This window comes from Archocentrus centrarchus, chromosome 1, assembly GCF_007364275.1.
Source record: "Archocentrus centrarchus isolate MPI-CPG fArcCen1 chromosome 1, fArcCen1, whole genome shotgun sequence".
NCBI lineage: Eukaryota > Metazoa > Chordata > Actinopteri > Cichliformes > Cichlidae > Archocentrus > Archocentrus centrarchus.
The window spans coordinates 19544795-19559483 of NC_044346.1; the positions used below are offsets into that span (position 1 = coordinate 19544795).

The 14689-nt window shown below is 38.9% G+C and overlaps 1 protein-coding gene across 1 annotated transcript; it reads right to left on the minus strand.

Moving 5' to 3' along the window:
* Positions 1 to 1504: 1504 nt before the first annotated feature.
* LOC115781700 (choline transporter-like protein 1) lies at positions 1505 to 12386 on the minus strand. Its single transcript, XM_030731514.1, has 16 exons — positions 12152 to 12386; positions 11816 to 11902; positions 11016 to 11158; positions 10332 to 10468; positions 10089 to 10182; positions 9684 to 9853; positions 8000 to 8089; positions 7732 to 7874; positions 7341 to 7527; positions 3824 to 3992; positions 3553 to 3709; positions 3368 to 3451; positions 3149 to 3286; positions 2720 to 2956; positions 2211 to 2285; positions 1505 to 1957 (listed from the first exon to the last, which is right to left on the minus strand). Exons 1-16 carry the CDS (start codon positions 12173 to 12175, stop codon positions 1937 to 1939), a joined length of 1956 nt encoding a protein of 651 aa, XP_030587374.1. The 5' UTR covers positions 12176 to 12386; the 3' UTR covers positions 1505 to 1936.
* Between the last annotated feature and the right edge of the window lie 2303 nt (positions 12387 to 14689).

Consider the following 14689-nt stretch of genomic DNA (forward strand, 5'->3'; position numbering starts at 1 on the left):
AGTGGAATTCACTGAGCTCCAGAGAGCGACCCATTCTTTCATAAATGTATGCTTAGGTGCTTGGTTTTATACACCTGTGGCCATGAAAGTGAATGGAACACCTGAATTCAATGATTTGGATGGGTGAGTGAATATTTTTGGCAATATAGTGTAGATACAATATACAGTAGATACCAGCAGGTGATTGATTTATTTCGCTGACTGACCACCAAATTGGTAATGCTGAATGATGTTATAGGCAGCATAATGCTTTCGCCTCTGGTGGACCTGCCAATTCTGGTATTTTATGGAAAATGCCAGTTGCGTTCCATGGTGCCAGGCAGTAAGTACGGGGCCCACTGGAAAATGTCAGGCCCTCATGGAGTCTGTTCCTGATTCTTTGGTCAGAGACATTCACACCAGTGGCCTGCTGGAGGTCATTTTGTATAGTTCTGGGAGTGCTCACCCTGTTCCTCCGTGCACAAAGAAGCCAGCACCTTCTAGGGCCCTGTCCAGCTCTGCTGCCTGTCTCCTGGAGTCTCCTCCATGCTCTTGACACTGTTCTGGGAGACACAGCAAACCTTCTGGCAATGGCACATATTGATGTATCATTCTGGAGGAGCTGGATGAAACTGATTGACAACCTCCTCTGATACTTAACGGACCAGAGCAATATCCCAGAAATTTAACTGACGTGATGCTTTATTCTGTTTAAAGTGTTCCTTTTCTTGAGCACTGTCTCTGCAGCAGACTGACACTGTCTTGGGAGTTACAGCTGAAACGTAATCTATTCTAAGAGATTTGCTGCCCTCTGGTGATCAAAGTTAGACACCACAGGTGATTGCTCAGCACAAATGTACCCTTTTGCTGATGTTTTGCTTGTTTTATTACATCCATCCATCCATTCGGCACCTTTTCGGGGTCACAGGGACACAAGACAAAGGATTAAAACTGTATAATGTGTGTTTACCTTCATAAAACTCTAATAGAAGATTCATGAAGATTAGCACTTGAAGGAATTTGTCATTTTATTTGTACTTTGGGAACAAACTCAATTTTCCTATACACTAAATTCAAGATTTCATACCTAATACCAGGAGACTTTAAGATTTGGGAACATGAACAATTGATAGTGTTAAACCTGTTTGTAGATTACTTCAAACTAATTACTATTCCATAGTACAGAATTTGGACTTAATAATGATAATACCTTTCAGATTATCAGTGGGACATTACCAAATACTGTATCCTAAATATTTCCCATGCTACCAGCTATTGATGGCACCAATTTACAACCACACCCAATCAATGAAAATAAATGAAAAATTTAAAAGTGATCATCTTCATTTGCTGCTTCTGGCTCATTTGAACTGAGTGATTAATTTGACAATCACAGAAATTGTGTGTCTGAATAGTTTAATAACATTTGGCTGAGTCCCATGTTTGTACAGATGGGATTCAAAAACAACACAAAACAATAAATAGAATTTAAAAAAATGATAATAAAATAACACTGTTGTGTTATTTTAGTATAAAATTTATTATGTCACAAACATGATGAACAGTTTTTGTATCATAACATAGTTAGCCACCTGCTTAAAATGTACACTCAGCCACTCGAAATGCAGCTGTAATTTATCACACGTGTTAAACCATTCATGTTAATTAGAGAGCAATAAAAAGGAAAACTAAAATATGTAAGGAAAAAACTGGCAAAGCCATCTTATTAATAACAAAACACAAACCCAAATGAACATATTACATCTATTACGGGCCAAACTTTACATTTTCATACACTCCTTCTAAAAAATAAACATTACGAAACATGTTTTGCACAAACTGTGTAAAATTTCTGTACAAAGTCAGTTGTTATCCTCTTAAATGGATGTCCCTGCAGTGTGATGCTGGAAATGTTTAGAGTTAAGATTGGAGAAGTGGTTTTAGAAATCTGACACTGTCAAGCTGAAGTCCCACGAGTCTGCAAGCAAACAAAGAAACAAATAAAACACTGTGATCATCTGTCATAACCAAAACCGATAACAGTGATTAGCTTATTAACTTGTTTTTTAAGTATATAAATAGATATTTTCAGTTTAAAGTGTATTTCTTTACTCTGTTTCAATAGTCTGTATTTACTTCTTAGCTAGAATGAAACAGGTTACAGAGCATCATTAGATTGTTTTTTTTGGGTTTTTTTTCCTTTCAGGATTACAAGAAATTTTTCAGCTCACCATGGGCTTCATCTCACGCCCATCTCCATCCCCCGGCTTTTTCCAGCCCATTTTCTTACTGTTTTCAACAAATTCCTGGAAAGGGGAACACAGAGTTATACAAAATATATTTAAGTCTTAGTTCAAACTAGTTCAAGTCTTCTTGTGAGGTTAAAAGACAAATGGTAGAAAATTAGAAAACACTGGGACTTCATACCAAAATTATCTATCTATCTATCTATACACACACAGACACACACACACACACACACACACACACACACACACACACACACACACACACACACACACACACACACACACACACACACACACACACACACACACACACACCTGTGGCCAATTTAGAATCACCAAATAAGCTAACATGTCTCTCCAGAGTACCTGGAGAGAACCCTTCCAAGCACAGAGGATGCAATCCAAGAAATAATTTTTCTCAAAAGAAGTCATTTTCATTTTCTCTAATAACATAAAAATGGCCTTAGATAAAGGACAATGTCTTGTCTCACCATCAATGCCTTGTCCATGTAATACTCTCGACCAGGGCTGCCATCATTATACTTTGTGTCCACAGCGAAGCACAGGAAGAGGACGTCAACCACATTTTCAAACACAGAAAGGAAGCAATGGGCCACCAGGAAGGCAAAGAGACAGACGATGAGAAGAGGCAGCACCCACACTGTGTAGTCCCTCTGATAGTTCAGAGCCAGAACGCCAGCAAAAGCTGTACAGGAGACTACAAGAATCTAAGAATGAAGACATGCAGCTGGTTAGAAAACTGAGTCCTCTACAAGTATCAATGTGGACCAAAGAGAATGTTTTAGCAATGTACAAGGAACAAAAGCAAGCTGAAAAAAAAACAAAAACCCAAAAACATTTTGACATATCACAGTGATACTGTCAGCTGTCAAATGCAGTCATTCGAACACGTTTGATACCTTTCCCAAGAAGAGGACAAAGTCGCCAAAAGTGTTAATGGCGGCAACTCTGAGCGCGTTTTCCACCAGGATAAGAAAAGCTTCACGGGCTGAGGTGCAGAAACTAGTGCTGTTGATGGCTGTGGCGGTATAAGCATTCTGAAATTATTGAAAGATACACTGTAAATGCTTCAGATAGTTTATATACTGCACACAGTTCACCAGCATGAGAATACTTACTTGATTCAAGTACGCTAAACACTTCTCAAGGCACCACAAACAGCAGACACAGGCTTTCAACATGCAACGAGCACAGGCGTTTTCCTATTCAAAAACCAAAAGGAAAATAAGAAATGGACAAAAAATTCATAATTCAGCTTACTGGCTCTAGTTAAGTGTTGAAGTTTCTTTCTTTGGAAGCTCACCTTTCCTTTGAGTTGCGTGTGGATGTATGTTAGGATTAGCCGAGGGATCTTAACAAGCGTGATGATAAAGGAGCCTTTGGCCAAAGTCCCCAGATGGTAGCGGATGGTACGTACCATAGAGGAAATGATCGGTGTTGCTGGCATCTGGGACTTATTCCTTAAGTTAAACACATACAGGAAAACTCAAAACCTACAATCCTACAACAGCAAGTATGGCATCAAGCCTCCCGTGAGATAAAATCCAAACTATTGTCTGTTACTTCTTTTGTACCTTGTGAAATAGTAAGTGACCACGGCTCCAGCAATGGTCATCTGCTGGAAGGCAAGAATGAACTCGCTGATCCAGATGAGACCCACAACGTGATACCACACCAGGAACTGAAGAGGTCCTTGCATTTCGTACGCGACCACACCTGTAGAGTTGTTTTTCACTGGCGTTCCTGGGAGGAAAAACCGGCATGATTTTCAGTAAACGCAGCAGCTTTCTGAACCAGATGAATCTGAATGCTTACATTTCATTCGCTTTGACTGCTGGGCCAATCACAACAGTTTATCTAATACTGGGTAGGTTTGATAGGATGATAAAAATGCTAGTCCTTAAAACAGAAAGTGAAGAGACGCAGTGACATCATGAATGCAACAGTCTGCTTTATTGTAAAAGACAGTTGAAGATGTTGGATTTGGATGTGTTTATGCTTTATTATGTTTCCATCTGAAAGTCTCTTGAATTTGTACTCAGGATATACACAGAATGTTTTGTGTTTATTTATTTGTGGTGTTGTTTCCCAAGAATTTATAACAAATTCTAATCTATACTGTACAAAACATTTTGTTTGTTTTCCTTTGTAACACTTTTGACAGGTCAGAATTAAGATATATATATATATATATATATATATATATATATATATACCTAAATTAGAGCCAGCATGCTGGACTTCTCTGAGAAGTCACAAATTAATGAAGCATAACATTCAACTACTAAAACTAATTTTTCATTTCAGAAATGCAAGTAAATAACTATTATTAAATTACTGCTATTTGGCGTCTAATGAAAAAATAATGATGTGCGTTGCTTTTTGTTTCTTCTTTTTTGCAAAACAGTAAATTTGAAAATTCATATATAACAACAATAATTATAGCATTAAACGCATCGTTTTGACTAAAGAGCTTGCAGATACTTTTGGATTAACCAGTGCAGAAATGATTTTGGTGATTACCAGCACTGCTAATGCTGAGCAGCTGTGACATAAGCCTTACACTGGGCGGTGGTCTAATTAATTTGTTAAGCACTTTATTGATGTCCGCTGATATGAAAAAAATTATTGTGATTTTTATCCATATCACCCAACCCTAGTTCAGAGTCACATATCCCATCTGCTCCTTTACACTTTAACACCGGACAGGTGGCTCTTCATGATGCAACCCTTCCAGAGATTTTTGTCTTACTGATCTCAAACTGGGGATCTTTCACATGTGAGGCATGTGTGTTAACCACTACACTTTGGAGCCACTCCACCTGGATCTATGTGTCTTTAAAAGAGCTAATGAAGAAAATATCTCAGAGCAGTTCAAGACTTACTTTAATGTTATCACAGTCTTACTCAACTTGCCAACAAGTTACATCTTTCTTTTCCTAAATTTCTCACTTCCAGAGGTTGATTTTCCATAAAGGTCCTAAATTATGAAGCGGTTTTCCCCGTCTGTTAAAAACATGTTCTGCTATAAAATGTTTCACGAGATGTTTAAAGTACTGTTTACTTACTGCATCGTAACCACTTTTAATACATCAGTCATAAAGACGTGTATCATTTCTACTGCACAGCCATGAACTCAGGCGTACCAGCTAAAATTTGATTTATTTATTAATTTATTTATTATTATTATTAAGTAGGCAGCACGGTGGCGTAGTGGTTAGCACTGCTGCCTCACAGTTAGAATACCATCTGGAAGGCCTGGGTTCGATTCCACCTTGGCCCAGGCCTCTCCCTCTCTCTGTGTGGAGTTTGCATGTTCTCCCCGTGCTTGCATGGGTTTCCTCCGGGTACTCCGGTTTCCTCCCACAGTCCAAAGACATGCACTTACTGGGGTTAGGTTAATTGGCTAATCTAAATTGCCCATAGGTGTGAATGAGAGCATGAATGTGAGTGTGAAAGGTCGTCTGTCCCTCTGAGTTGGCCCTGCAACAGGCTGGCGACTTGTACAGGGTGTACCCTGCCTCTCGCCCTATGACAGCTGGGATAGGCTCGAGCCCCCCCGTGACCCTTAACAGGATGTGCGGAAGCGAATGGATGGATGGATGGATGGATGGATTATTATTAAGTGTACGTTAATTGTTATTAACATACACTTGAATAAAAACACTCACTGTATTTTGTTTGTACTTTGATATGATTATTACTGCTATACATTTTTTTAAAAAGTTTGTATTCCTAGTTTGCCATTACTTTTATAAAACCATATTATTTATTGTATGCTAGTTTTTTTGTATAGGGTTGTGAAATCTTACATAAAAACTAGGGGTGGGACTCGATTAAAAAAAATTCATCGAATTAATTACAAGCTTTGTAATTAATTAATCGAAATTAATCGCATTTTAATCGCATTTCAATATTTAACATGATAAATATTAATTTAAGTTTAGTTGATGAATAAATCAATATACATAAGCTTAAACTTCAAAATTTTGTTTATTTTCCCACCAGTCTACTACACAGACCAACGAAGGGTGGAAGTGCTCCTGTGATAAGCAAACTCCTGAAATTAAAGTTAAGCATCATAACTGGATAGTTTTATTCTACATTAATGTCTCACTTGTTATAGTTGGAAATTAATCATTAGCTCAGCTGTATTCCTTGATGTTGAAATGTGTTATGCTTGTTTTAACAGCTTATTTTGAATTAAAGACTTAAAATTAAACCACAAAAAGGAGAAAAAGTTCGTTCTCCGTTTAACAGCTGCTTTTACACAGCTGGGCTTCGCACTCACGGTTGCTAGGCGACATGAGCTACGCAGAGGTGACGGCAGCTGATATGAAGGCTAGCCGCTCACTTCCGGCCTTTGTGGTGTTCGTGGGCTGCGAAAGACGTGGGCCGAGTCCTTCGCAGGATGCGGCCCCTAATTTGGACATTGTGCGTCGATATAATCTGTATGCCGGGAACTCGTGCACTGAGAAACGTTCCACAGTGCAAAGTGCGATTAAAACGCGTTAAAAATTTTAACGCGTTAATTTCCCTGTAATGAATTAATCGAAATTAACGCGTTAAAGTCCCACCCCTAATAAAAACATTTCATAATATAATCTTATATAATAAATCTTATATAAAATCTTATATAATAATATCTTAATATTAAAAGAGGATGAAGCATCAAGGTAAATCCACTGGATCTTTTGCTTCTGCCAGCACAGCATGTTATTTGTTATCTTTGTCTTCTTTGTGTGTACTCTTAAATTGTGCAAATCAATAAATTGAATTGAACTGAACTGCTGCTCTTATGCTGACTTTTTGTTTAAATACTTTTTAAAAAAAACAACTGTAGAAAAGAGAAGTGGGAGGAGAAGAAAGAAGTGCTTCTTAGACTCCATTCTCCCACGTCACAAGACTGGCACAAGACTGCAGATGTGGGCGTGCAGTCACGCCACAAACCAAAGACAAAAGGTCACAAAGCGACAATATTCTACTCGCGTGAGAACTACAACACATCTGAGAACATAGTTAGTATGTCGCAATGACAGTAAGCAAGCTGAAGTAAATAAAAAACTCAATGAATTAAGCTTGTCTCCTAACCTGTTGTTCCGAGGAAGAGAAGCACGGCAATCCAGTAGACCCAGAAGAGTATGAGGCAGAGGAAGGTCCAGAAGGGCTGCAGGACCAGCAGGGGAAGATGGATAAACACCTTACCCGCCACATTGAACAGGGAGATGGTGAAAGTCACACGCTTCCTCATAAAGAACAACACCAGCAGGAGAACAACCTGGAAGGTTTAACAGTGGAGGTGTTCAGTTTGATGACTGAATAGTTTTTTCTTTAACACCAGCAGAAACTTGTTACAAATGTTACAACAATATATTTTTTCATGTCTCGGAATCACTGCATTTTTTTTTTTTTTAAATAACTTGAGAAACTGTAATTACATAGAACAGAAACTCCTTTCTTGTCTTAAGTTACGCATACATACCGTGAAAACTGTAGCACCAATGGAATACACAAGCAAAGCCTTAACATTGTCCGAGGCCACTTCTTTCCCGAAAACCGATGTGGTGTTACTCTTGAGAGCATTCCTGTGGTCTACATAGAACCACCACAGAACGGCTGTTCCACCTGTAAAACATTATTATTATTATTATTATTATTATTTTTACATATAAACTGAATCCAAAACCGAAACGTTCTGTTATGTTGTTTCACTGTGATGAGATTCGGAGTGTCGGATTAAAACATGTTACCTATGGAGCCGACGATTACCAGAATTGTTAGAATCCACACCAGCACTCTGGAGATGTAACGAATGACAACCATCATGATCAAGGAGAGAACTGCAGCAGAGAAAAGAAAACACACAGGGGATCACGTGAGTATAGAAAACAATGTTAACAAGGGAAATGTCACTTCAAGTTGATTTATGCAATTTTTTTTATGGCTAAATGAAACATTATTCATTAAAGTATCTGCAGCCTAAATAAAACAGAAATGCAACTTGCTTTAACTTTTGACTGTCAGTTGTTTGGGATATTGCCGGCCACTTTTCTGAGACATGACACATCTGAAGGTACTGTTAGGAGGGAGCTTTGTTGCCATGTTATTACCAACTTCCAAAACCAGAACTACATCTCTGCAAAAATCAGTGTAGCACACAAAGAGGATGCTGAAGAGCATCAAAGGGATGAGGGAGAAGTGATATCCACACAACAGAGCAACGGTTATTAGAGTGAAGAGAATAAACTACAGACTAAAACCAAGTGTGAGAAAACATTTTAATTAAGTCAAATAAAAAAGGGCATTTCAAATGTACTGTAGTATTACTACAGTACATTTTAAAGCCCGTGGTGGCAACTAAGTGAAACTAAATTTAAAACTATATAAAGATAAGGTTTCCCTTCCATCATCATGGACAATGAGAGATCACTGGGCAATGAGACGGATGAGCTAAAGGCCACAGTGAGGAATAAAGGAGAATTCTGTGAGAGCGCTTTGTTGTACTAAAGATGATTACAGGGAAATCCTCAACATCACAGGCAAACAGAAACAAATCTAAAAGGAAAGTTGTAGATAGCGTGATGCTTTTATCCATGACTGGTGACACCCTGCTCACACTACCACCAAAACCCCCCCCCCAAAAAACGAGAAACAGTTGCAGCCCATGTACACACTGCGCTAATGTCTTCAGCTACCCCTGATTTCTTTACACCTTGCTAGGAAAATGGGACATAAGTAGAGAGATGAGTTGAAACATAAATGGAAATACAGCCTATAAGGCAAAAACAGAGTTTATACAATTCTAACAAGCTTGAAAGTTAATATTTGGAATGACCACCTTCACTCATTTTTTTATAAATTCAGCTAAAAAATTGGACCAAATTATGTGTTTTTGTGACAGGCTGCTAGGTAGATGTGACTGTGGCTCAGGTGGCAGAGTGGGTCATCCACTAATCACAAGCTCAGTGGGTCTAAACATAGAGTGTATAAGCTGTATTTTACAAGTTTTGAATATTTGTGTAACTGTTACAAAACAATCTCTGTTAAGGAATTATTATCGTTATTATTATTATTATTATTATAGAGAAAGTCGCTCTGAATCACAAGAAGAAGAAGACTGTCCTATAGCGCTGAAAATCAAAACCCCAAAAAACAGGGAGATCAAATAACTGAGATGAAAGACGTCTGAGGCTGACATGGGATCAGCTCTGTCTCCCAGGGATGAGTTAAAGCAGACCTTAAATTAATGCTTGCAGGCAGAACTTGAGTGGATACGACGACTGTAACCACTCAAACATTTCCTGTTTTCTTTGGACAAAAATAGCTCCCGTTCTGATGGTTTCCTTCCTACAGAACCCTCATGAGAAATTCAAGCTGTGCAGAGGGGCAGCAGAAAATATAAAAGCAAATCACTGTTGAAAGCTAGATTTATACCTAGAGCCAGCACGCAAAGTCCCATGATGATCTCTTTGCTGGCCATCACCCCAGAGATGACACGCCGCAGCACAGTGTTGTCGCTCACAAATGCTATAAAAGCTTCTGCAAACTGAGTATAGCAGCTGATATCCACAGGAATACAGCGCCGGAACAACGGGACAGGCTTACTGCAAACATTAGAAAGACACAGAACACAGATTATTACTCATTTCAAGTAAACCAGTCCTTCAAGAAATAAACTACAGAGTGTGGAACACTGTTTATATCTACTGGTCCTGGAATGTGTGTGACTGAGTTGATAAGGGTAAAGTGCAATTTATGTTTAAAACAAATGAACGCATGGCTGAGGAAAGAAATTAAATGTAATATGATGTATAACTAATTAGAGAACAGAAAGAGAACCTTGGTGGAACTGGGAGTTTTGGACACTTGGTGAATCTTTCTGAATGGCTTGTGTATCTTGTAGGAGAAATGTCGTAGGAGCAAAGATCAGAGCCTAGAATAGAAAAATTAGACGACACGTTCAGGTTAGTAAAATGTTTCAGCATGCAACTATAATGACGCTGGTGTAAGCAAAATGAAACGCCCAGTTACATGGTAAGCAATCTTTTCTCTAAAATACTTCCACTTCTGCATTTTTCTCACCATTACTCAGAGCAAACCCCTTTAAATCAGAGTATGTCTTCAGCTCAGTGGATGGACACCGGGAAACACACAAGGCGATGGACTTGAGCTTCCTGTTAATTATGTCAAGTTTACAGGGATCTAGAAAGAAGACGAACCTATAAAGGAAGAAAAAATTGATTTATTACGAATTCAATATAAAATACTGCCTGCCCTTCACGTCAAAATAAGAAACATGTTTGGTTATTACTATGCCGGTTTGGGAGTTTTCCATCTGGTCAGAAAATGAAAGATGGTGACATTTGCAACCCCGTCAGACAGATCCTTCTTTGTAGCAGAAACGCCTTTTATTCAAAGCCTTCATGGGCAATCAGCCCATCAATAAAGCATGACCCATTGTTTCAGTAAAACTTGGCCTACAGGCTGCATGCTGATGCAAAGCTACACCCCAAAAGGAGGAATATCTAATATCTAATATCTAAGACTTCAAAGACAAATGATTAAAAAAAAAAAAATCCCATTCACTTAGACTATCTTTAGACGAATTATATAAAAAGGATATATGCTAATAAATGATGCTATTCATCAAAGAATATCGAGAGCTTAATCAGGAGATTGTTGCAACAATGGATCTACGTTGCTGAAAATGATGAATACGGTATAAACATAAACTAATATGCTGCATTTGTAACAAATCAGACTCACTTGTTTTCCGTCATGTCCCGACCACTGAGGGGCACTCCCTCGATCTTGGTGTTATTCTTCCCACAGGTGTTGCCGTAACTATCATATCCTAAAGCAAGCCTGGAGGCACCTCCTGTGGCAATGGGATAGCCACAAATACAGGCCTGCAGATGACACGCATCAAAGAATATCATAAGATTATCGTAGAATAAAACATATCAATAAGCACGGGGGCACCATGCAGTCAGCTTCTTTGTGGTGAAATACAGAAACATTCAAAAACTGACATGTTTCTAACCTCTGCTTTTCTGGTACCCCTACATTAAATATAACTAATGTAATAGAGATACGTCTTAATGAGAGTTTTTGCCAGTGTTTTGAATTTACAATATAGTTTGTTACACTCTGATCTGAACGTGTCAACAAGGTTTATATCAGTGAGCATTGACCAAATGTTAAAAATCTCTCCTAGGGTGCTTCAGCAGCACCATGGATCTCAGCCTCAAAAGCCACCACCCTCTCACTGAATCTAAAGCTCAAGAGTTTTCACCAAACTGGTTTTACAGCAGGACTGTTACGCAAAGGTTAGCAGCTACTTCATGAAAGATGCCACTTCACAGCTCTTAAACTCAGCAACGGGCAGTATAAGAAAGAAGAGGCAGGAGTTAATGCGCTCAGTCGTTAAATGTATCAGACCTGCAATGAGCCACTGCACTCATGAAGTTTCTTACTGAGGCTGCCTTTAGAGGAGTTTCACTTTGTGCCGCTGACCTGTGTAGCTGGGAGAACACACCTATGTTCTCATTCACCTGAAGACTTACCATGCCGATGCAAAACAGTATAAATATGATGAGCCATGGGATATCCGTGCAGCTGCGCTCCTCCAGCGGTTTCCAGTCACGTTTACTCTGCCAAGGCATAAATAAAAGTTATCTTTAACTCCGGTTCTGTGGAGAGCGCTCTGAAGTAGCTGCCCCGCTGCCCCCAAAAATATCTGCAAACTGGCGACTGCGTTGTGAGACGGTACCAAAAACAAAGAGCTGTTTCTGCTGCCCAAGAAGTGACGCTGGCGCTGCACACGAGCTGTAAATAAGCCTCACTATTCGGCTTTTCAAACTACAAGCAGCCATCGCGGCCGTAGATTTAGCTTCACTTACCTCTGCGCTCCCGCAACATCCCATCGTGAACTTCCAGTATGCAACTTCAACACAAACTTTAAGTGCCTTTGATTTAGGAAACTTTCTAGCTCCTTCGGCTCATCTTCCGTTTTCCTTAATATGCAATTTTGCTCTAATCAGCGCAATTCCACAAATACACACATTTATTTGAATAATTTTCCTTTCTTTGGCTAACGCCCAATTACGCCCTTGCAGTTGCAGGTAAACACGGAAGAAGACAACATTTTTATGCGACTTTCAGGGACAATCGGAAATATCGCGGAAACTTTTGAGCTTTTGCAACTCATTGTAGTTGCCGCTTCAGTAACACTGCATTGCACCTAAACTTGGCCAGTTCCAAATATTTTTCTTTTTGTTTGTCTCAGAGTTCTTACAGTTTTGTCTTTTGTAATCAGCTTTTATTTTTTATCTATTTTTGACTTTTTGTTTTTAAGTCACTTTAGTTTCAGTTAGTTCCTAGACCAAGTTTGCTCCTTACAGTTTAGTTTTCATTGTTTGAAAATGCTTAGTTTTTATTAGTTTCAGTGTTAGTTTTAGTCTTTTTAAATTATTATTGTATGGAGGGCATATGTCAGAGGCAAGATTTAGAAAAATCAGTAAAGGGCAAGTTGTGATATATACATATAATCAAACTAAGAAAAACAAAAATTTCTTCTATGTATTTTTTTTATTATTATTTTTCCGAATTCACAAAATCGTTTCAGTTAATTTAATTTTTCTTCAAGAGTTTAGTTCTTATTTTCATTTTAGTGAATTAGAATGTTTTTTCATATCTAGTTTTAGTTTCTAGTTTAATTTTAGTTGAAGTGTTCCTGGATAACTAGTAAGAGGTGTTCTCTCAAGAAACCGTGCTTGATCATTCATTTTTCACGATTGTGGATGTTTGGCCAAATAAGGTAATTATCGTTAAGGCAGAATAGACCTTCTTAGGTTCCTCACAAAAACATAGGAGTAACATACTGATCAATTTTGAGTATAGTAAAAAAAAAAAATACATGAAAATAGATTCGCTGTAACTCTTGATTTATTTTTGTGATTTTATTTATAAATTATCATGCAGGCATGAGTACAGTTACTCCCATGGTGGAAATGAAAAGGCACATGGTGCCTGAATGCAGCACCTGAAGCTTGCACGCCAGTGGTTTGTGCGGAATTTGGCGTCGCTTGCTGGAGAAAAGACGTAACTGCTGGTTGTGAATAATAGTGGGTGAAAAATACTTAATAGTTGCAATCACGCGTGCCTCTTAGTGGCAGGAAAATATATCTTTGAAATGGCAGCTGAGGCTTAGTGAACGGGGAAAAATGAAGCTTGTGCAGATGGACTGCCGGTCTGATAAGTGTGCCACTGCTACGGTTGGCATTTAGCCTCCAAAGGTGAGCAGCGTTCAGTAGATTGACTGATTAAAGCTGTTCTTTGACTATTCACGTACAAACATTGCGCTTGGAGACAGCCGGCCCGAGGCATAGGCGACATATTCGGCTGCATAGGGCCCCCTGACCACCAGGGGGCCCCCAAGCTCACCCACATTTGTCACGAAACTTTTTTGTTTTGTTTTATTTTTTTATGCCAATGTCCTAAAAGAAAGAAGAGACTATTCTAACTGTCCAGATTTGTACACTTCTAACAACACTAATTTACTGAGTTGGCTACACTCTGATATTTCTGTCTCAGACTAATGCTGTAAAGCTAATTCATGCATTTATTACTTCTAGTCTGGACTATTGTAATTTGTTATTATCAGGCTGTCCTAAAAGCTCTCTTAAAAGCCTTCAGCTGATCCAAAATGCTGCAGCTAGAGTACCGTGTCATCCCAATAGAGCACTTTGCTCTCAGGCTGCTGGCTTACTTGTGGTTCGTAGGATACTTACGAGTAGAATGGGAGGCAGAGCCTTCAGGATGACTGTTGGGTTTTCTCTGTAATTATTGTAGGGTCTTTACCTTACAGTATAAAGTGCCTTGAGGCGACTGTTTGCTATGAGTTGGCGCTGTATAAATAAAATGGAATTGAATTGAAAAATTGAACTGAAAAGGCTGAAACAGTAATGCATCCTAAAAAAATTAATAATCAACCTTAACCCTTCAGTATTAATAGCGATTAGGTTCAGGGGACAATGAAATGGTATGAAGGGGGCCCCAAATCAAATCTTGCTCTGCTTGGAGAGCTTGGGTAACACTTGAAACGTTTACTTATTGCCGGTGTTGCAGGCACAGTTTCACACTGACAGGGAAGGGAGGGAGTGGCTGGCTCTACAGCTCATCTCTTCAGCTCGGTAATTTAGCTCACTTTGTGCTCTGAATCTAACAGCATGTTGAAGTGTAATCTAATAGCATACTGGGAAAATGCAAAGGTCAACACATTAAGCTCATCGAATTGTAATTAACTGGTTAATTACAGGCAAACACCTGCAGCCCTTCTGTTTGAATACTTCAGTGCTTCATCTTACTCTCAGCTCAAAGGTGAGGATGAGGCTTTTGTAGACCATTTAGCTCATGGCTTCTCTGCTCATATTGCATCA

Excerpts from the sequence above, each read along its gene's own strand:
- LOC115781700 (XM_030731514.1), bottom strand. The coding sequence starts at position 12,175 with ATGGGATGTTGCGGGAGCGCAGAG. Across the intron at positions 10,183-10,331 it reads GGGGTTTGCTCTGAGTAATG|GCTCTGATCTTTGCTCCTAC; the intron begins GTGAGAAAAATG and ends TTTCTATTCTAG. Across the intron at positions 8,090-9,683 it reads ACTTTGCGTGCTGGCTCTAG|TTCTCTCCTTGATCATGATG; the intron begins GTATAAATCTAG and ends TCTCTGCTGCAG.